Genomic DNA, 22,793 nt, shown 5'->3' on the forward strand with positions numbered 1-22,793 from the left:
TAGAGCGGACGTGTCCCACACTACACATATAAAAGCAACATTTAATAATTTTATTTTCCTTCTCTAAAGCCTAAACAAAAGGATCCAAAGGTGCTAAATTAATTCCACAATCCTTTTGCTACTCAGGGTGATTTCTCAAAGTGAGAAACATTTCCGTATGCATCCCTTAATGTCATTTTGTTCTTGATGCAAGAATAACATCAGTTGTAGCAAAATGTTATTGTCCCACCACCCATTGCTCACTATCATCTTCACCAGCCCATCCCATCATCCCATCATTCCAGAGGCTGGTCCATCACAGGGGATGTCATAAATCCACTCAGTGCCTGCTTCATGGCCAGGTGTCTGTAAGGTTGTTTTGGCAATGAGTAGCATTGTCTGATTAAATTCTTTCATGGGGCACCGTGTGCCCATAACACTCATTTTCCTAGCCCGGGACAGCGTCAGTCTGCAGGGATCAGGGTCACAGGGTCTGTCTGCAGTCATCCAGTGGTTGTTCTCACCACCACAGGCACACAGCACTTGCCAGGGTGGGTTTGGGGTATAGTCAGTCTGCCAGGCCTCCCCATACTTGTGTTCCAGCCCTTGTGAGCAAAACCCTCCCTAAATAGGTTTTTTATTTGGGAGGTCAAAAATTCTTTAATTTGATATTTCTGAGCTCAAATCCTCCCTGAGTGTTTCTCAGCTCCCTAAATTGGTGTTTCAGATACCAAAATATCCTAATTTGGGTGTTTCTAAGCCCAAAATCTCTCTAAATTGCTTTTTCTGGGCTTAAAATATCCCTAAATTGCTTCCTTTGAGACTCAGAGCTCCCTATTTTTTTCCTCCCCAAGCCAAAAAACCTCCCAAAATCAGTGTTCTGGAGCCCCAAAGTCCCCAGATTTGCTCTTTCTCGGCTCCAAAGCTCCTGAAATCACTGTTCTGGCCCCAAAGCTGCTGAAATAGGGATCCTAAGCCATGAAGTTCCCAGAATCAGTGTTCCAGAGCTCTGGCACCCCTAACTCAAGCCCTGTGCCCTGTCTGCCATCAGCCCCAGGGGTTCACTCCCAGCGCTCCCGGTGCCCTCCCGGGGCATTCCCGGTGCCCTTGGAGGCTCCAGGAGCCGGGAGGGGCCGCTGGCTGGGCCCATTTCCCCCCACCCAGCCAAGGAGCCGCTCCCTGATCAGAGCATTTTCACTTTCACTTTCTGAAAACTGATTTACGAGAAATCAGTGTAAATTGAGAAAGGAGCCGCGGGGGGAAAGAGAGGAGCCCGTGGGGGTGGGAACGGGGGTGGGAACGGGGGCGGGCCGGGTGGGATATAACCGGGATGAGGAGCTGCCGCTGCTCACACCGCATCGCCGAGTTGCCTCTTCCCAGCCTTGTCCCAGGTAAGCGCCAGCCCCTTGCTCCTCTGTTTCTCCAGGGCTTGCTCCTTCTGCTTCTGAAATTGATGTTTCTCAGCCCAAAAGCTCCTGAAATCGCTGCTTTGGAGCTCCAAAGCTCCCTAAATGGGGACTAAACAAACAAACAAAAAAAAAGGTTTTTTGGAGCCCAAAAGCTCTAAATCATTCTTGCTTCTCTGAAAATATCCCCAGGTCACTCTCCCTGATTCCAAAAGCTCTCGATGTGATTTTTTCCTCAGCCTTGAACTCCCCAAATCAGGGTTTTGTAGGCCAGCAAGTCCCTAAATTGGTGTTTCTCAACCCCAATGCTGCTTAAAATTTGGGCTGGTTCAGAGCCCAAAATCTCTCTAAATCAGGGTTTGGGACCCCAAAGCTCCCTTAATCACAGAGTCCCAAGGCTCCCAAATGTGCGGTTTCTTAGCCCAAATGCTCCTGAATGGAAGTTTCTGAACCCCTGAGAACCCAGAATTGCTTATTTTGATCTCAGAAGCTGCCTACCTCTTTTTTGGGGGGGCCAAACCCATCCCTAGATGGTTTGGAAGGCTGTGCCTGAGTGCTGGTGGAATGCAGTGGAAGAGGAGAGGCTCTGCCAGAGGAGTGTCAGGGGGATGAGGATGGGAGGTGTGAAGAGCAGCTGGGATACCTGGAGATCCTGAACAGGATGGGCAAAGGTTGACTTGTGTGAGTGAGCAGTGGAGGGGTCAGAAAGGGGGGACACTGCCTAGGGCAGTTCAGAAACTCCCTGATCATCAGGGAGAGTTGGCAGAAGAGCTCTGGGGGCAGCCTGGAGGGGTCTCCAGGCCAGTGAGCAGGTTCCCATGGGAATGGAACTGCCCTGGCATTCATGGCCAGGCAAAGCAAAGGGCTCCAGCAGCGTGGGGGATGTGGAAGCGATGGCTCAGCAGAGCTGCCTGGCGGGTGAAGAGGGGGTGCTCGCGGGGACCTGGTCCTGCCCCACAGGAAGGGCTGGTCAGGGATGTGCTCCTCAGTGCCAGCCTGGGCTGTCACAGCCAGGAAATAGTGGGGTCCAGGCACCGAGGGGCAGGGACTGAGGCCAGCAGCAGAGCACGGAGCTGGGGCTCCAGAGGAGAAGGCCTCGATGAGCTGAACCAGGTGGTGGTAGCGGCAGCAGCTCCGGAGGGTTCCCACCCCCACGGGCTCCTCCCTCCCCCCCAGCACCTCCTTTCTCGGTTTGGCTCCGATTTCCCGTAAATGCCTATCAGGAAATCTGAGAGCGGGCAGGAATGGTCTCTCCAAGAGCCAGGAGTAAAGCACTCATCTCCTGGGGCTCTCGGCTGAACTGACCGAGCTCCAGGGTGAAAAGGCAGCGCTTGGCAGGGGGAGCACACGAGCCAGCAGCAAAGCAAGGCAGCAGCACCCGGGGCTGTGTGAGCAGGAGCCCAGCCAGGGGAAGGGCTGACCCCCTGCCCAGCACATTCACGCCACACCTGCCCAGCCACAGGGGGCTGTGGCACTCGGGAACCACTGCCCTGGTGGTCACTGGGGTGGCAATCCTCCTCCAGCTGTCCTTCAATCCTGGTGGGATTTCCTTAAGAATATCAGTGTCTGCAGCAGCAAAACCAACAACAAAAGCGTGACCGTGCCCAAACAGAACTGTCTGCAGCAGAGCAATCTGCGCAGTCTGCAGGCGCCCCTCTGGGCAAGGCCAGTGGAATCACTGTTGGCAATGCACAGCAGTGACACCCCCTCCTCACAAGGCTTCCCAGGCAGTGACTGTCCCTGGGCCGGGCACTGCTGAGGGCCCTCAAGTGCTGTGTCAAGGTCTGCCAGAGGGGATTGAGTGGGAAAAGCTCCCTGGACCATCCTGGGGCCTTCATTGGGCTTTGCTGAGGTTTGAAAGAGCCCTGCTGCCCTCCAGAGCCCGAGGGCTTTCAGTGTCTTTGCCTCATCAAGGCCCAGCTGTGCTGCAGAGGGTGGGAGAACAGTCAAGAAGGGTTGGAGGGAGACCACAAAGTTAATATTTCATGGAATTCCCATTCAAAGTCCATTGTCCCTTCCCACCCACTGTCTACAGTCACTAATCCAGCTCCTAATGCATTCCTACAAACAGAAAAAATTATCAATTCAGGCCTTACTTATTTTTTTAATAGGCTTTTTGTTGACAGCAAAAATTGTTGCCATGGCTTTTGCTACACATTAAATTGGAGAAAAATCAAAAAGTAAGTAGCATATTGATTAGGCACAGCCTGGATGCCATGAATATATTCTGGAAGATTGTTTGTTTCTTTGATCTTGGCTGATCAGAAAAATGTTTAGTCTGAATATATAATGAATAATTATTTTTTCATGGAGTGAGTAGAACTTCATACTATAAAATATAAAAATGAAAACAATAGTTCACCTTAGCACCCCAGACAAAGCATAATGAGATTTCACCCCCACTCATACAATCCTCCTGGATTTAGCTCAAATACTGGTACTAATGTTGTATCAGATTCAATGCATAATTCAAAAAGTCTAATTTATTGAGCCTCTGTTGGCACACCAGACTCTGTTGGTCTCTGGGCAACAGAGCCATCACTGGCAATGCAGAAGAGAGAGTTTCTTCCTTTTTTTTTTTTTTTCTTTTTTTTCTTTTTTCTGGCCATACTTTTTCTTCCTCCTCTCTCCCCCCCCCCCCCCTTCATTTTCTTTTCCCTTCTCCCCTTCCTCTCCTGTCTTTCCCCCTTCATTTTTCCCCCTCCAAGCTTCAACTTTGGCTCAGGATTGCAGATCTGGTCCTGCATAAAATAATTTTCCTGTCGAAAGCAGTTGTCAGGGCTCCTTCTAAATATGAGAGAGAGACAGAGAGAACAAATTTTCTCTTACTGTGGGAAGTGGGATGACTCATCCCTGGAAGCACAACCATCTTTCCATGAGAGGTGATCTGAGCTAATGTCTGTGTTCATCAGTTATCAATGGCAGAGGCACATCCAGGATAGCTCCACGTGCACATCATCTATTCAGTGTTACTGTTTGAGAAGCCTTCTCACTATTGCTCTGCTTTCAGGAGAAAACCCCTCAAACTCTGAGCGTTTTATGCCATTTATGTGCTTTCCCTCCTTTCAGACCAGAACAAAAGAGCAAAAGGTAGTGGGAGGAGATGCAGCAGGGTTCAATCCTGGGAAAGCACCCCTGGCATTTCCTGTCTGATGCCTTCAGTTAGACCCCTGGGACAGCCATGGGCCCTGGGGCTGTGACTTCTCTTGGGTCCCTGCTGGCACTTCTCTATTTCTAATCCTCAGTGGAGCTCTTTTCCTCCCCCAGGTCTATCCTCCCCTTGAACACCAGGAAAGCTTTCTTGACATGCAGCAGCTTTGGCAGGGGCCTCCTTAATTCAGTCCAGGTCCTCCTCCTTCTCTGGAACATGGCCAAAGAAAACAAAGTCACAATGAGCAGACAGCCCAGGGAAATGGAGTGCAAGAAAGAGGGAGAGCAGAGCATGGCAGCGAGCTGTGCCCTGAGCAGACCTTTCCTCACTCCTGAGCAGTCCCTGTTTCTGCCTTCACCTCGTCCCTGCTGCTCTGATGGATGTGCCCAGAAGGGACAGGTGGCTTTGTTGGAAGGGTCAGCAGGGCCCTGCTTTCTGCAGCTAGCTTACAGAAGAGGATATTGAGGAAACTTCCCAATCTGACCCTTCCCAAGGCTCTCTGGCCATCACACTCCAGCCACCAGAGGTGTTCAGTGCTGGGACTGGAGGCCCTCCACAGCAGTGCCCCAATGGGCCCTGCTGGACTCCCCACACTCCCCCTCCCACACCCAGCCCCTGTGTCCTCCCTGGTTCCAGCCCAGGTTTCCCAGAGCAGTCTCAGCTGTCTGATTCCATAAAGCTATTTATTCCCAGTGCAGTAACACAGGAACAGCCTGAGCTGTTCCCCCAACAAGGGAGCCCCTCAGTTTTGTCCCTTCACACTCTGCATGCCTAAGGCTCAAGTCTGGCTCTTCCTCCCAGCCCTCAGTTCCTGTTGGGTCTCTCAGTGTCCCTTCCCCAGCTGTGCCACCACTCTTGGTGCCCTTTGTTGGGCTCTGTTGGCAGTTCACCAGCTCTTGTCTCGGGCTCCCACCTGGAGCTCAGCTTGTATCAGGCGCTGCAGCTGCCCCAGCCACCTGCACCCGGTGGTGTTCACAGCCAGGGGAGGGGAGAGTGGGAGTGAGGTGGTTTCAGTTTTGTCTTTGTTACCTGGCTTGCTGCTCTATTGGGAATTGCTGAGAAAGCAAAGCAATCGTCCCCAAGTCGAGTCTGGTTTGCCCATGGTGGCAGCTGGAGAGGGATGTCCCGGGCTTTATGTGAGCTCTTCAGTTGTATTTTTTCCTCCCGTCCAGTTGAGGAGGGGGAGTGAGAGAAGTTTGGTGGGCCTCTGGCAGCCAGCCAAGGTCACTTGTCCTTTCTCCACAGATTTCTTCATATCTGGTCAGGATAACCTCCAGGATTTGAGTCTGAAGGAATGGAAAATGGTCCCTTTCCTTTATGGAAAATTGTGGCTGGGGCTGAACACCAGGTTCAGCACTCTGCAAAAACAGAAGGTCTTAATTTTGACTGAGGAAGGTGATGTGTGTGTCTGTGAGAATTCTCAGAGCTCCAGGGCAGACAAGATGTGTTAGGGACCAGCTGGGAGTACAACAGAACATCTTACCAACTGCATTATCTTCTCCAGTGCTGTGCCCACCACAGAGATTTTGACCCTTTTCCCCTGCTTTGCAGAGTTGTAGTGGTTTTGGTTTGCCAATTTAAGATTTCCCTAATTTTGAGATTTTCCTGGCCAGTACACAAAAGAATGTGGCAGGTTTGGTGCTGGCCAATCACCAATACACTCACTTCCTGCTGTGAGATAGGATTAGGAGAAAGGCAAAGCAGGCTCAAAACTTTAAAGGGGTATAAAGAAAATTTTATTTAAAGTAACTAAAAGAAAAGTAATAAGAATCAAAACAAACCCCTCAGGACACTTCTCTTCCCCCCACAATCTTTTCTTTCCCACTGACAATGTAAAGAAACCAACCCTAAAACTTCCAGTCAGTTTACCCCCTGTTCAATTCAGTGAGGGAGAGAAGTCCCTCTTGTTAAGGTTATGGAGACTTCTCCACAAGAGGAAAAGAAACAGTTCTCTCGTGGCTCTCAATTTCATCACGAGTAGCAGCTGCCCGGGGAACCGTGCCTTGGTGAAGTCCTTCCCATTGCCACAAGCCTTCCCACAGCTTGTCAGTGGCCATGTCGACTTATGAGATATTGTTTTAAAGATGAACTGTTCAAAGGCAAAAGTTCTTGTTATCTATTTCTAAAATCATCTTCATCCCTGGGAGCAGAAATCTCCTGGAAGCACAGGACCACTCTTTTCCTCTGTTCCAACTTCTCATGGGATCACAGCTATTTCAAGACCTGCTTATCTTAGCATGGAGGCCTTTGCTTGATATCAGTTTGAACACTTTCATCTCCCCAGAGTTTCATGTGTTATAGGAGAAAGAGTATTTTCTCCATAGCTTACAAGAGGATTTCATCTCCAAAGACCTCCCATCTGGGACTTAACTCCTTCCTCACTGACCCCCATGTCTTCATGGTGTTCCTTTCCATGCTTGCGTCTTGATCCTTTCTCTCACTCGAGGGAGGGTTGAAGCACTGAAAGGGTTAATGTCACACCTGAGGCCTACCTGCCCTGCCGGTAACTCCTGGCTGTGCCAGGATTGGCCTCGTGGTTGGTCTTTGGTTTTCTCTGTGTTCAGCCGCAGGGCCACTCTGCAGGGGCTGCAGGGCTCTCTGGCCTCAGCCGTGCTGGGGAAGGGGATTTGATGATAACATCACAGCCAGGGCCAGCCCTGCTCCGGTCCGGGCTCCGCAGCCTCCCCCCGTTCCTGCCCGGCAGCTGCTGGGGCCCGGCCCGGCCAGAAGCGGCGGGCGGCCCGGGGAGGGGGAAAAGGGCCCGGCCCGCGGCAGGACCGCCCGGCCCGGCCTGGCCGAGACCGGGGAGCGGGGCCGGGGCCGGGCCCGCCACCTCCTCAGCCCGCCACCCTCTCACTCACCGGAAAAGAAAGAGAGAGTTCCCGGGCCTTTTAGTCTTTAACATGTGTGTTTTTCAGAGGGGTGTTCAGCTTATCAGTGGTTCCACAGACTGTCAGTTACACAGAAAGCTTTGCATCACTTCCCCAGATTTTCTTCCCATTCCAAACCACGACAAGAGTGAATATTGAAAAAAAAGACACAGGTAACAAGAAATGAGAACATGGCTAATTTTTTTTTCTAAGAGTTGTATTACTTGTTTAGACAGTAATGAAAGGGAAAATCAGTAAATTAAAAAACCCTGAGTAGATCAGAGGTTTGAGTACTATAAAGGACTTATGTGTCCCCAAAAAGCTCTTAAATGTGCTTTTTAAATCCTTAGGGAAATATTGTAGTGAAGCTTCCTTTTTTTCATTTTTCATTTTTCTTTTCAGGTGAAGCAGTGGCTGGAAGAAATGAGCTGGTGGAGGAAACCTGGAGGCTTTAGGGTGTCCCTATGTAAGAGAGGACTCATGGATCCCATTGCTCTTGTCTGTGGCCATCCTTGGGATGGGATGGGATGGGATGTGTTATCCCGGAGAGAAGTGAGGCCAGTGGAGGTCTCTCCCCTGAGCACGTTGCCTGCAGAACCCCTTCCAGAGCCCAGCAGAAGGCCTGGCCTTTGGGCTGGGGTCAGTTTGGTCAGAGGGGTGACCTTCTTTGACCAGAGACACATCCAGACACATCCTACTCTAGCAGGCAGTGTTGCTGAGCAGGGCTCTGAGGGTCAGGCTGAGATGAATGTGTGAAGGGACACTGGGAGGTTCCTCTCCACTCCTGGTGTGAGGCAGAAGAGTCTCACCCTCTTGTGGATGGCTGTGCTCTGGTGGGACTGGGACACCTGTGTGGTGCCTGAGTGCTGTGGCAGCTGAGGCAGCTCCCTGGCCCAGGAGAGCCTCAGTGGGCCTGAGGGTCAGGAACCCCCCAGCACTGCTGAGGGGCTGCTGGGCCAGCTGTGGGATGTGTTCTGCCCCAGAACCTGCTCAGTGCAGTCCTGGAGTTCCTAGGGGAAAGGTCCTTGTTAAATGTCCTGATTTTCTTTTTGATTTTATTTTCATATGACCTGATGTCCAGTATCTGGGGCTGTTGTCCTCCTGGCTGAGAAAGGTGTAGAAGCGGCAATCGACGCAATCAGTAAGTGTGCTGGGTCCCATTCCTCTTGTCTGTGGCCATCCTTGGTAACCCTTGGGATGGGATGGGATGGGATGTGTTATCCCTGAGAGAAGTGAGGCTAGTGGAGGTCTCTCCCCTGAGCACGTTGCCTGCAGAACCCCTTCCAGAGCCCAGCAGAAGGCCTGGCCTTTGGGGTGGGATCAGTTTGGTCAGAGGGGTGACTTTCTTTGACCAGGGACACATCCTACTCTAGCAGGGGTGTTCCTCACAATTGGTAATGATTTCAAAGACACAGCACATCCCTTCTGGGGTTTCCTTTCTTTGAGCACTAAAGGAGGAATCTCAGCCTGGGTTTAGCTGCAGGGACAAAAGGCAGAAGCCTTTCTGTGCAGGTGAGTGCCAGTCCTTGCCCACACTACCTGGAAACTGAATCCTGCCAAGCAGGAAGATCCAGAGGTGATTGCCCAGTGCAGTCAGATCGAGCAATCCCACCTGTCCATAAATTCCCATTTCCAAAGGCCTCCAGCCAGTCCTTTGTTACGTTGCCCATCCTCATGCAGCTGCCCAGGACCCCAGGGTGCAGAGATGTTGCTGCAGTGGGCTTTTCCCAGCACAGACCAGCACAGCCTGGCCTCTGCTGGATCCCATCCCCTGGATTCCAAGGTCAGCTGTTCTCCTGCCCCTGCTCTTTCCAGCTGGGATGCTGGCAGGGGAATGTCATTCCCTCAAGGGACACTTGGAATTTAGCATGGCCTGGGCTCTCCCCCATGTCCAGGCCTTTGGGCAGTGAGGAGGCCATGGGGTTCCTCCCAGTATTCCTCACTAGCTGCACAGGAGCTCCAAACCCATGTTTAGAAGGGCTCTCAGTGGTGCCAAGAATCCTTTCAACAGGCAAAAGCTGTTAGAGAAAAAGTCTCCACGTCAGGAAGAAAACTGGGGCTACAGTAGGGAGGCCAAGGTTTCTTCCTAGAGCAAACTCCTGTTGGAATAGGATTTGAAAGCCAGGATAGTGGTATGTGGTGCCTACAGATGCATCAGCCCATGAATTCCACATCTCTGTTTTTCAGGGATGAGTGAACTCATTTCCAAGGCTGCTGAATTAGAAAGGATGATCTAAGAAAAAGAGGTCTGGAGAAAACAAATTGATAAACAGGCAGGACATGAGGGAACTAAGTCTGAGCTTTTTGTTAGTCCTCTGAATAAAGAAATAAAGCAAAAAAAGAATCTATTTCTGGATTGCACCTTGAGCACAGTGCTTAATTCCTCTGAAGTGATTATTTCTCCAGACAGTGGAAGAAAAAACCAACCTGCTGCAAGATCTAAGAAGAGACCCTCAAGAAGAGACTTTAGAAAAGAAAATACGAGCATCCTCAGAGAGAAGGGATGGTCTCCCACTCAAGGCAGAAATGTCAGTTTCCCACTAACACCAGTCATTTCCTACAGGAAGGTGGAACAGGGAGAAGACCAACAAGGCCCTGGAATCCAAAATAGACAAGGCCTCCCAGGACCTCGACAATGAAATGAAAGCTCTGCATGAAGATTTCAAAAAATTACAGGAGATCAGAGCAGAGCTGGAGAAGATCCCAGGTGAGCAGCGCCATTGCCAACCAGACTTTCATCCAGCTGAAGGCAAAAGCTGCTCTACAGGCCAACCACCCTGTGAGCTCCTCCTGCTCAGCTCCTCAGAGGGGACAGGGAGGGACAGTCCTTCCATGGGGAACAGCTTCTGTCATCCATGGCACTGAAACACCTCCCTGCTGAAGTGTTCTCTGCAGGTGCAGGTGGTCAGAGTCCCTCTTTCTGTCCCTCACCTTTGCATGGGGTGTGTGCTGGGAGTTCTCTCACTGCCTGATACTTGCTAAGGGTCCCCCCTTGGAGTCCTGTCCCTCTCTCTCCCTTTCCCCCTGCCCTTCTCCTGCTGCCCCACTCCTGGTCCCACGCTGGGGCACACGTGAGCTCAGCCTTGTTTCCCTGTGGATGATCAGCAGGGAGAGGAGCTGCCCTGAGCAGAGCCTGGACGTGTCTGTGAGCGCAGGGCCTGTGGAGAGCAGCTCTGCCTGCAGGAGCTGGTGCTGGCAAGGGGAAGGCTCAGCTGGGGCACAGCCTCCGGTTTGGGCCTGGCTGGCCCCAGACTGTGCGCCTGGGCCTGGCTCAGGCAGGACACAGAGTGTGTTGGGAACAGCCTCTGGCCCCAGGGCAGGGACAGCTGAGGGAGGATCAGCCTTCCCTGACCGGGGGTCCTGTTTGTGCTCCAGCTGCAGCCAGCAGAGCCAGGGCAAGGAGCAGCCCAGGAGAGTCCAGGGAAACCCCTGCAATTCCTGCCGCCTCAAGCCATTGTGGGCTTGGAATTGTGTGGCCCACTTCAAAGCTGGAGCTCTTCATTTATTGGGCTACGGAAAGCACAAATGGGACATTGAAAAGGGATGAAAACTCGTTCTGGCTTTCTTGTCCCCTCCCTGCTAAAAGTGTGAGGGTAAAGGGAAAACCATTTCCAGATTGAGCCTTCATGGCCAACTGGAATTCCTGTGAGGGGAGGGTTTCTAAGAGGGAATGAGGGAGGAAAAGACCACCCACAGGAGAGCCCTGAGGTGAGGCCTTCTGTCAGGGAGGTGAAATCAGAGCCTTTGGGCCTGCTTGTGTCAGATAGCTGGCCTGCTGCTCAAGGAGGAAACATCAGTGACCCTGTGACCTTGTTCTTTCTTCACACAAAACAAAGATGAGGAAATTGCAATGGAACTGAAATCCAAGTTAAAGAAGACTGCCCGGGAGCTCTCCCGAAGAATTCAAACTCTGCAAGAAGATGTAAAGAAATGGCGTGAGACCATAAAGGATGAGCTTTGTGTTTGCAGAGCAGAGCTGGAGAAGATCCCAGGTGAGCACGGCTATTGCCAACCAGACTTTCATCCAGCTGAAGGCAAAAGCTGCTCTACAGGCCGTTCACCCTGTGAGCTCCTCCTGCTCAGCTCCTCAGAGGGGACAGGGAGGGACAGTCCTTCCATGGGGAACAGCTTCTGTCTTCCATGGCACTGAAACACCTCCCTGCTGAAGTGTTCTCTGCAGGTGCAGGTGGTCAGAGTCCCTCTTCTGTCCCTCACCTTTGCATGGGGTGTGTGCTGGGAGTTCTCTCACTGCCTGATACTTGCTAAGGGTCCCCCCTTGGAGTCCTGTCCCTCTCTCTCCCTTTCCCCCTGCCCTTCTCCTGCTGCCCCACTCCTGGTCCCACGCTGGGGCACACGTGAGCTCAGCCTTGTTTCCCTGTGGATGATCAGCAGGGAGAGGAGCTGCCCTGAGCAGAGCCTGGACGTGTCTGTGAGCGCAGGGCCTGTGGAGAGCAGCTCTGCCTGCAGGAGCTGGTGCTGGCAAGGGGAAGGCTCAGCTGGGGCACAGCCTCCAGTGTGGCCTGGCTGGCCCCAGACTGTGCGCCTGGGCCTGGCTCAGGCAGGACACAGAGTGTGTTGGGAACAGCCTCTGGCCCCAGGGCAGGGACAGCTGAGGGAGGATCAGCCTTCCCTGACCGTGGGTCCTGTTTGTGCTCCAGCTGCAGCCAGCAGAGCCAGGGCAAGGAGCAGCTCAGGAGAGTCCAGGGAAACCCCTGCAATTTCTGCTGGCTCAAGCCATTGTGGGCTTGGAATTGTGTGGCCCACTTCAAAGCTGGAGCTCTATTTTTTTGGCTACATAAAGAACAGACAAGACATTGAAAAGGGATGAAAACTCGTTCTGGCTTTCTTGTCCCCTCCCTGCTAAAAGTGTGAGGGTAAAGGGAAAACCATTTCCAGATTGTGCCTTCATGGATGGCCAACTGGAATTCCTGTGAGGGGAGGGTTTCTAAGAGGGAATGAGGGAGGAAAAGCCCACCCACAGGAGAGCCCTGAGGCGAGACCTTCTGTCAGGGAGGTGAAATCAGAGCCTTTGGGCCTGCTTGTGTCAGATAGCTGGCCTGCTGCTCAAGGAGGAAACATCAGTGACCTTGTGACCTTGTTCTTTCATCACAGGAAACAAAGAGGAAGATATTGCAAGGGTCTTGGAATCCATGTTGAATAAGAACCACAGGCTGCTCTCCCAAAGAATTCAAACTCTGGAAGCAGATGTAGAGGAATGGTCAGAGGGAACATGGGATGAGCTTCAGCTTCGCAGACCAGAGCTGGAAAATATCCGAGGTGAGCAGGGCCATTGCCAACCAGACTTTCATCCAGCTGAAGGCAAAAGCTGCTCTACAGGCCGTTCACCCTGTGAGCTCCTCCTGCTCAGCTCCTCAGAGGGGACAGGGAGGGACAGTCCTTCCATGGGGAACAGCTTCTGTCTTCCATGGCACTGAAACACCTCCCTGCTGAAGTGTTCTCTGCAGGTGCAGGTGGTCAGAGTCCCTCTTCTGTCCCTCACCTTTGCATGGGGTGTGTGCTGGGAGTTCTCTCACTGCCTGATACTTGCTAAGGGTCCCCCCTTGGAGTCCTGTCCCTCTCTCTCCCTTTCCCCCTGCCCTTCTCCTGCTGCCCCACTCCTGGTCCCATGCTGGGGCACACGTGAGCTCAGCCTTGTTTCCCTGTGGATGATCAGCAGGGAGAGGAGCTGCCCTGAGCAGAGCCTGGACGTGTCTGTGAGCGCAGGGCCTGTGGAGAGCAGCTCTGCCTGCAGGAGCTGGTGCTGGCAAGGGGAAGGCTCAGCTGGGGCACAGCCTCCAGTGGGGCCTGGCTGGCCCCAGACTGTGCGCCTGGGCCTGGCTCAGGCAGGACACAGAGTGTGTTGGGAACAGCCTCTGGCCCCAGGGCAGGGACAGCTGAGGGAGGATCAGCCTTCCCTGACCGGGGGTCCTGTTTGTGCTCCAGCTGCAGCCAGCAGAGCCAGGGCAAGGAGCAGCCCAGGAGAGTCCAGGGAAACCCCTGCAATTCCTGCCGCCTCAAGCCATTGTGGGCTTGGAATTGTGTGGCCCACTTCAAAGCTGGAGCTCTTCATTTATTGGGCTACGGAAAGCACAAATGGGACATTGAAAAGGGATGAAAACTTGTTCTGGCTTTCTTGTCCCCTCCCTGCTAAAAGTGTGAGGGTAAAGGGAAAACCATTTCCAGATTGTGCCTTCATGGCCAACTGGAATTCCTGTGAGGGGAGGGTTTCTAAGAGGGAATGAGGGAGGAAAAGACCACCCACAGGAGAGCCCTGAGGTGAGGCCTTCTGTCAGGGAGGTGAAATCAGAGCCTTTGGGCCTGCTTGTGTCAGATAGCTGGTCTGCTGCTCAAGGAGGAAACATCAGTGACCCTGTGACCTTGTTCTTTCATTGTTCTTTCAGGAAACAAAATGGAGCAAATTGCACAGGCCCTCAAATCTATGCTGAAGAACTGCCACAGGCTGATCTCCCAAAGAACTCATACTCTGGAAGAAGATGTACAGGAATGTCTGGAGGCCACTAAGGATGAGCTTCGGCTTCGCAGAGCATAGCCGGAGAAGATCCCAGGTGAGCAGAGCTATTGCCAACCAGACTTTAATCCATCTGAAGGCAAAAGCTGCTCTACAGGCCATCCACACTGTCAGCTCCTCCTGCTCAGCTCCTCAGGGGTAATGGGGAGGGACAGTCCTTCCATGGGGGACATGGAAATAATCCATGGCACATTCTTTGATCCATGTCACTGAAACAGCTTGTCTTGGTTTACAAGACAGGTGTCTGCTTGGGAAGGCAGAAAAGCATCCCTTGGAATGGAGAATGTAAAACCCTCGTCCCCCTTCAAATTATTATAATTTTGAAATTAAGGGGCTCTCAGCAAAGCTATGGGAATAGCAATAACAGTTCTTTACCCATATGTATAACAAGGCACACAGAACACCAGCCCCTGCAGCATCACCGATCACAGAGCAGGAGCCCAGTCCCACAGGTCTTTCCTAGTGTGTATAACGAGGCACACAGAACACCAGCCCCTGCAGCATCACCGATCACAGAGCAGGAGCCCAGTCCCACAGGTCTTTCCTAGTGGGTATAACAAGGCACACAGAACACCAGCCCCTGCAGCATCACCGATCACAGAGCAGGAGCCCAGTCCCACAGTTCTTTCCTAGTGGGTATAACAAGGCACACAGAACACCAGCCCCTGCAGCATCACCGATCACAGAGCAGGAGCCCAGTCCCACAGTTCTTTCCTAGTGGGTATAACAAGGCACACAGAACACCAGCCCCTGCAGCATCACCGATCACAGAGCAGGAGCCCAGTCCCACAGTTCTTTCCTAGTGGGTATAACAAGGCACACAGAACACCAGCCCCTGCAGCATCACCGATCACAGAGCAGGAGCCCAGTCCCACAGTTCTTTCCTAGTGGGTATAACAAGGCACACAGAACACCAGCCCCTGCAGCATCACCGATCACAGAGCAGGAGCCCAGTCCCCGCCTTGGGGCTGCGGCGCTTTCCCCTCTGGTGCAGTTCCGGGCACGGCCAGCAGGGGCGCTGGTGGCTCCCGGCGGGCGGGGCAGTGCAGTGATCCCCGCGGGGCTGCAGGGGGCGCTGTGGGGCGGCGCGGGGAGCACGCGGCAATGGCGGCTGGGCCCAGGCGGGCAGGGATGGAGAAGAGGCTTTGCTCCACAAACCCCGGGGCAGCCGATCCCCTGCCCCAACAGGACTCTCGGAACCAGATGACTGGAACAGCAGGGATGAGCAGAAAATCCCGGGACAGTGAAAGAGAATGTCCCAAAACTCCAGGGCAAATAGCTGCAACCTGCAGGATGTCCTGGGAGGGCAGGGGTATTCGAGCCCCAGCAGCAGAAGAAAGGTTCCTTGCTGGGTCACGATGGTGGTAGGAGAAGGCAGCAGGGACGGGGTCTCACAGTGGTGGTGAATTCCCTCCCCAGCCTGTGTCCCCTCCAGTGCCAAGGGAGCAAGAGTGCACTAGGAACTGCCCCCAGCCCAAATCTCCCAGTATCTCTGCCCCCCTCCCCCCCACCCAGCCACCACAGAAACTCCCAAAAAAACCAAGAGTCCCCCCTCGCTGCCTGGCTCAAGCCATCAATTCCCATTAGCAACTCAATGGGAAGAAATTCTACAGGTGATAAGGAGAGAACAGGCAAGAAGAAAACCAACCAAAACCCAGCCCCCAATATTATCCACCCCAATTTTTTTCCCATACCAACAGGTTACATCAAATTTAAACTTTTTAAAATTATAAACATAAATACATGCGGCTACAGATACAAGCACAGCGTCATGGGTAGTTCACCCTAAAACAAGGTCCCCTTGAGGTATACATTGGATTTCTCCATCCTTTTGCATCACCCACCTTCTCAACCTGGTCCCTGGGTGAAGACAACACTGCAGATGGGATTGTCTTTGCTGGAGGCAGAGTTTACCCAAACAGTATTTCCCAGCATAGCCCTCATATGTATGCCTGGAACCTTATCTCAGTCTGTTGTTTGCAAGGGCTCAGATTGGGCAGGGCCTGCTTGGTTAGTGGAACCTTGACCTTGGGTGTTCACTAACCATGTGGCCTTTGCTAAATCAATCTCCCAGTTCTTGAAAGTCCCCCCACCCAATGCCTTCAAGGTGGTTTTAAGCAGGCCATTGCACCGTTCAGCTTTCCCAGCTGCTGGTGCATGGTAGAGGATATGGTACACCCACTCAATGCCATGTTCCCTAGCCCAGATGTTGATAAGGCTGTTCTTGAAATGAGTCCTGTTGTCCAATTAGATTCTCTCAGGGCTGCCATGTCCCCACAGGATTTGCTTTTCCAGGCCCAGGATGTTGTTCCAGGAAGTAGCGTGAGGCACAGGGTACCTCCCCAGGCATCCTGTGGTGGCTTCCACCATGGTCAGCACGTAGCGCTTGCCCTGGCGTGTCTGGGGCAGTGGGATGGAGTCAATCTGCCAGGCCTTCCCATACTTGTACTTGGACCACTGCCCACCGTACCACAGGGGCTTCACCTGCTGGGCCTGCTTGATGGCAGCACACGTCTCACAGTCATGGATAACCTGAGAAATACTGTCCATGGTTAAATCCACCCCTCGGTCTCGTGCCCACTTACAGGTGACATCTCTGCCCTGATGACCTGAGGCATCATGGGCCCATTGAGCTGGGAACAACTCCCCCGTATGTTGCCAATCTAAGTCTATCTTTGGCACCTCTATCTTTGCAGCCAGACCTACCTGCTCGTTGTTTCAGTGTTCCTCATTAGCTTGATACTTGGGGACATGGGCATCTAGTGGCAGACTTTAACACGTAGCTCTTCTACCTGAGTGGCAAAGTCTTTCCATTCATCAGCAGCCCAGATTGATTTTCCTCTACGTTGCCAGTTGGCCTTTTTCCACCTTTCCTGCCAACCCCACAGATCATTGGCTACCATCCACTAATTGGTGTAAAGGTATATTTTTGGTCACACCTCTCTTTCAGCAATGTCCAGGGCCAGCTGAATGGCCTTGAGTTCAGCAAGGACTTGATCCACCTTCTCCTTTGGTAGCCTGTGCATCCTATCCTGTGGGGCTCCACATTGCTGCTTTTCACTTCCTGTTCATCCCTATGAAACAAATGGAACTGTCAGTGAAAAGAGCGTAGCGTGTTTGCTCTGCTGGTAGTTGGTTGTACGGTGGAGCTTCCTCAGCCCGTGTCACTTGTACCTGCTCCTCTTTGTCAGTGAGACCAAAGTTTTCACCTTCCAGCCAGTTTGTATTTATCTCCAAAATCCCAAGGCGATTCAGGTTTCCAATACAGGCACGCTGTGTGATCAGAGCAATCCATTTGCCCCATGTGGTGTCAGTGGTGTGGTGGGTACAGAGAACCTTTCCTTTAAACATCCACCCCAGCACTGGTAGTCAGGGTGCCAGGAGGAGTTGTGCTTCTGTGCCAATCACCTCCGAGGTCCCTTGAACTCCTTCATAGGAAACCAAGATTTCCTTCTCAGTGGGAGTGTAGTTGGCTTTGGATCCTCTGTAACTTCGGCTCCAGAATCCCAGTGATCGGCCTTGAGTCTCCCCAGGCACCTTCTGCCAAAGGCTCCAGGACAAGCCATTGTTCCTGGCTGCAGAGTAGAGCACGTTCTTCACCTCTGCTCCTGTCCTGACTGGGCCAAGGGCTACTGCATGAGCGATCTCCTGCTTGATCTGAGCAAAGGCTGGTTGCTGTTCAGGGCCCCAGTGGAACTCGTTCTTCTTGCAGGTGACCAGGTGGAGAGGGCTCACAATCTGGCTGTACTCAGGAATGTGCATTCTCCAAAAACCTATGGCTAAGAAAGCTTGTGTTTCCTTCTTGCTGGTCGGTGGAGACATTGTTGTGATCTTACTGATGACCTCAGTGGGAATCTGACGCCATCCATCTTGACACTTCACTCCCAGAAGCTGGATCTCTTGGGCGGGTCCTTTGACTTTGCTCTTCTTGATGGTGAAGCCAGCTTCCAGCAGAATCTGGATGATGCTCTCTCCTTTCTCAAACACTTCCATTGCTGTGTTCCCCCACACAATGATGTCCTTGATGTACTGCAGGTGTTCTGGAGCCTCACCCTTTTCCAGCGCAGCCTGGATCAGTCCATGGCAGATGGTGGGGCTGTGCTTCCACCCCTGGGGCAGTCGGTTCCAGGTGTACTGCACGCCCCTCCAGGTGAAAGCAAACTGAGGCCTGCATTCTGCTGCCAGAGGAATGGAGACAAACACATTAGCAATGTCTATAGTGGCAAAGCACTTTGCTGCCTTGGACTCCAGCTCGTACTGGAGTTCCAGCATGTCCGGCACAGCAGCGCTCAGCGGTGGAGTCACTTCATTCAAGGCGCGATAGCCCACAGTCAATCTCCATTCTCTGTCAGACTTGTGCACAGGCCAGATGGGACTGTTGAAGGGTGAGTGAGATTTGCTGAGCACCCCTTGGCTCTCCAGCTCACGGATCATTCTGTGGATGGGGATCACGACATCTCAATTCATTGCTATTTCACCATGACTTGGCATTTTCCTATCTTTAAGCCTCTTCCCTCCACGGAGCCCTAGCAGGCTCGGAGCCTGCTACAGATCACAGCTTCTCAATTTGTTCAACGCTGCCAGTGGTGCACTGTCGAGGTGACAATTGGTACTCATTGCTCTTCCACCCTCAGGAGTCCTACTGCAGATGAGTTTTCTGATAGTCCAGGCAAGGTGTTCAACTGCTTAATGCCCTCTGCCTCTACCGCAGCTATTCCAAAAGCCCACCCGAGTCCCTTGGGGTGTTTGTGAAGCCATTTTGGAAGAAGTCTATGCCCAGAATACACGGGGCCTCTGGGCCAGTCACAATAGGATGTTTCTGCCACTCCTTCCCAGTCAGGCTCACCTGGGCTCCCAACAGGGTCAATTGCTGTGATCCCCCTGTCACCCCAGCAATGGAAACAGGTTCTGCCCCCACATGTCCCCATGGCATTAGGGTACACTGCACACCAGTATCAACTAAGGCGTTGTATTTTTGTGGCTCTGATGTGCCAGGCCATTGGATCCACACCATCCAGAAAATCCGGTTTTGCTGTGCCTCTTCCTGGCTAGAGGCAGGACCCCCCTAGCCCTGGTTATTATTTCTTTCCTGGGCATACATGGTAGAGGTTCCTTCAAGGGGATCTGACAGATCATACCTGGCAGCTCGGTCATGGGAGGCCGAGGCTACTTTCATTTTGGTGTAACTCTTTGGTTCCCCTCCTTGAGCTGATGCACCCGTGCTGCCAGGACAGAAGTGGGTTTCCCATTCCACCTTCCCATGTCTTCCCCATGGTCACACAGAAAGAAGCACAGGTCAGCCCATGGGGTGTACCCTCTCTCTCTAGCTGGAGAATGTTGGGCTGTGACTTTGGGGCCTGTGACTCACACAGGTGCTGCATTGATCTTCTGTTGGGGAAGATGAAACAGGAAAGCCTTATAAATATGATTGCCTGGCAAAAGATTTTTAGAATATGGAAAGTATAAGCGAGATTGAAATGAAAGCAAGCTTTGAGATACCTCAGTTACTGAACAACTTGAAAACAATGGAGTGTCCGGACTGAAGGTAATCCCTTTTCGATCAAACAATTCCCTCTGCTTGCAGACAGCTCCAAGGGTCAGAGCAGACCCCACTAGCTTGGCAGAAGGGGCCCAAAGAGAAGTTTTTAGGGTTTAAAATGTAACACAATGTGGTAATGTAATGGTTCTTATACTCTGTATGTAAATGCTATAGGATTTGTATCTTGTACTAGATTGGTTAGTGAGAATTAGCATATTCAACACAGAAGATGATTTATTGTATTGTAACAAGAACCTCTCTCTCTCATCCTCTTTACCATGCTCTTGCCTTCTCTCTCTTTACCACTCTCTTTACTTCTCCCGGGCCTGCTCCCATCTGTGGCTGGCAGGTCCAAGCAGGGCCCTGCACCCAGGCCCTTTGCAGTAAACCCCAACTTCCAAGCCCTGGCTTCAGAGATCTCTCGTCTCCATCCGTCCTAACCGTCCTACCCCCCCCATTGCTCCTACAATCTTCCTCACCTCCTCCTTCATTTCCCTCATCTACTCTCTGAGTTCTTGGACCACGGCAGAGACAGGAGCCTGCATGAGGCCATTGATCACACTCTCACAATTTCTAAGCTTGTTGGTGACAGAGCCCATTGTCTCTCAGTTGTTATCAGCATTAATCATTGCAATGAAGGTGGTGTATTGAGATGGCCCCAGATTTGCCAGACTCCACAGCATTTGCCCTGTGCACTGACCTTGTCAGGGTCATTATTATGTTGTCCATCCCTCCCAAAGAGTATCTCCAATACTGCCACTTCTCTCAGCTGTTGGATCCCTTCCTCGAGGATCTTCCAGTGCATTCTATGGTGCTGCTCCTGCATTCTGTCCCTGTGGACAAACCTCTCTCTCACACTCAATAAAAGCTGCTCCCAGAGACAAAGGGACCCCAGCTCCCTTACAAAAATCTGATTCATACCTGAGTCCTGGGTCAAGGGTCCCAAATTCCTTGCCTCACCACCATCCACTTGCAGGCCTGTACCCATAAGGTCCCAGACCCGGAGTAACCAGGTTGTATAAGCCTCACGTCCCCGTTGTACAATGTCTTTGTGCAGATTACAGAGACTTTTGTACATCAGGGACTCAGTGATGATCTCAACCACTGGCTCCCCTGTGGGTTGTGAGGGCCCTCCATTCTTATCCTTATCTGGGTGCTCTGATTTCATCTTAAATCTCCTTGTTTCCACAGGGTGGACTGCTCCTTGCTATGACTGCTCTTATGTTAATGTGGAACCTTATTACACTTACGACTGTCATAAAAATACCTTTCCTGGGATTTTTTCTTCTTGCAAGTATGTCAGAGAAAACCGAAAACAATAATTATCTAATTCACTTCTCCTGTGTTTTGCTGCCTTGGAATGTGTTTGAAGATTGTTTATCCAAAAGGTGGTTGTTTCAAGGTTTCATGTGAATTATTTTTACTTAATGACCAATCACCATCCAGCTGTGTTGAGACTCTGGAAGGAGTCACGAGTTTTTCATTATTGTCTTTTAGCCTTCTGTCTGTATCTTTTCTCTATTCTTTAGTATAGTTTTAATATAGCATTCTTTAATATAATATAATATCTTTTAATAAAATAATAAATTAGCCTTCTAAGAACATGGAGTCAGATTCATCATTTCCTCCCTTCGTTGGGGGGACCGGAAAATACCACAGAACCTGGACCTTTGTAACATCTGTGGGTTCCACTGTTGCACCATCAGACTCTCCCTCTTTGGGGCAGGGGGAGGGTTTCTCACCAGCTGGGGAAATGTGCTCCTTCAGCATCTGGCCCATCTCCTTCACCAGAGCCCCCACCCAGTCTGGGTGGTTCATTTCTGAGCTGGGCTGTGGGGCAGGGTCAGGCTCTGGGGCAGCAGCATCCCTTGTCTCTGGGGTAGGTGCCAGGGTGGTTATCCAGGTTAATCTTCCCTTATCTCTGAATGCTAAATAGAACAGGCCTATCAGCAACACCAACCACTTTCTGATATCATTAGCATTTAGAGTGGATCTGAGCCCTTTGAAAACTGGTGGGACAGACCCAAAGAGCTGGGTGAAGGGTTGGGAGAAAATTTCCCCTGGTGTCATTTCCTCACAGTAAGTACCATTATTAAAGTAACCCCAAAACCATACAGTTAGTGTGTGATAGCTCTGAATCCATGTGCCTGCATTCCAGCGGAAGTTAAAGATCCATGAATTCCTCACCTTATTATGATATATGTTATGGAATAATTCATGCCTGTGTAAAATATACATGAAAAAAGTTGTGCTTGTACAAAAAATTCTTAAAGATTTAAAACCACAAGCCGCAGCCGGGGGGGGGAAAAGATTGCTTCACAGACTGAGAAATCAGAGACGGCAGTGGAGACAAAAAACTGATTAGCAAACAAAAAGACCTGGCTCTTTGCAGAGATGGGCCCTTTCCCAGGACAGTCCAGAGACACCCAAGTGATGAATACTCAGAAAGTATCTATAATCAAGATAGTCAGAGTCTTCAAGGGTGTGCATCCCAATGCCAGGTTCCCAAAACTCGAAGATCAGCATTCATCACTTCCCAGAAACAGTTTTGTCCAGCCCAGCACAGAGAAAAGGAAACTAGGTAAATATGTGAAGCGACAAGAAGAATAGGAGCAACTCTGCCCCAGGTGGAAAAATCTGTATAAAACCAACCCGAAGGAGGCAACATTTGTGAGCAGAGGGGATCCGAAGCGATAGAGTTTAGATCACCCAGTGCCGATCCCAGGCTCGAAGCTGCCCCTTTGATTGTGGCTATCGGAGACCGAATCTTGGTTGCAAAATAAAAAAACCCTTTTTTATTGATTATTGATTGGCTTTATCATTTATTACTTATAATATTATTAAGCCATAAAACAAACTGGATTGCTGGGGAAGATGAAACAGGAAAGCCTTATAAATATGATTGCCTGGCAAAAGATTTTGAGAATATAGAAAGTATAAGCGAGATTGAAATGAAAGCAAGCTTTGAGATACCTCAGTTACTGAACAACTTGAAAACAATGGTATGGCCAGCTGAAGGTAATCCCTTTTTGATCAAACAATTCCCTCGGCTTGCAGACAGCTCCAAGGGTCAGAGCAGACCCCACTAGCTTGGCAGAAGGACCCAAAGAGGAGTTTTTAGGGTTTAAAATGTAACACAGTGTGGTAAGGTAATGATTCTTATAGGCTGTATGTAAATGCTATAGGATTTGTATCTTGTACTAGATTGGTTAGTGAGAATTAGCATATTCAGCACAGAAGATGATTTATCGTATTGTAACGAGAACCTCGCCCTCTCATCCTCTCTCTCTCTCTCTCTCTCTCTCTCTCTCTCTCTCAT

General features: G+C 51.3%; 1 protein-coding gene across 1 annotated transcript; it reads left to right on the top strand.

The window, feature by feature from the left end:
* The first annotated feature begins 1,287 nt into the window (after positions 1–1,287).
* Positions 1,288–21,076, top strand: LOC118700976 (uncharacterized). Its single transcript, XM_054518247.1, has 8 exons — positions 1,288–1,370; positions 7,809–7,872; positions 8,488–8,547; positions 9,970–10,113; positions 11,243–11,398; positions 12,519–12,683; positions 13,808–13,972; positions 20,666–21,076. The coding sequence occupies exons 2-7, from the start codon at positions 7,830–7,832 to the stop codon at positions 13,954–13,956; spliced, it is 717 nt and encodes a 238-aa protein (XP_054374222.1). The 5' UTR covers positions 1,288–1,370; positions 7,809–7,829; the 3' UTR covers positions 13,957–13,972; positions 20,666–21,076.
* The last annotated feature ends 1,717 nt before the right edge of the window (positions 21,077–22,793 follow it).

The sequence above is a fragment of the Molothrus ater genome, unplaced genomic scaffold, assembly GCF_012460135.2.
Source record: "Molothrus ater isolate BHLD 08-10-18 breed brown headed cowbird unplaced genomic scaffold, BPBGC_Mater_1.1 matUn_MA502, whole genome shotgun sequence".
In the NCBI taxonomy this organism is placed as follows: domain Eukaryota; kingdom Metazoa; phylum Chordata; class Aves; order Passeriformes; family Icteridae; genus Molothrus; species Molothrus ater.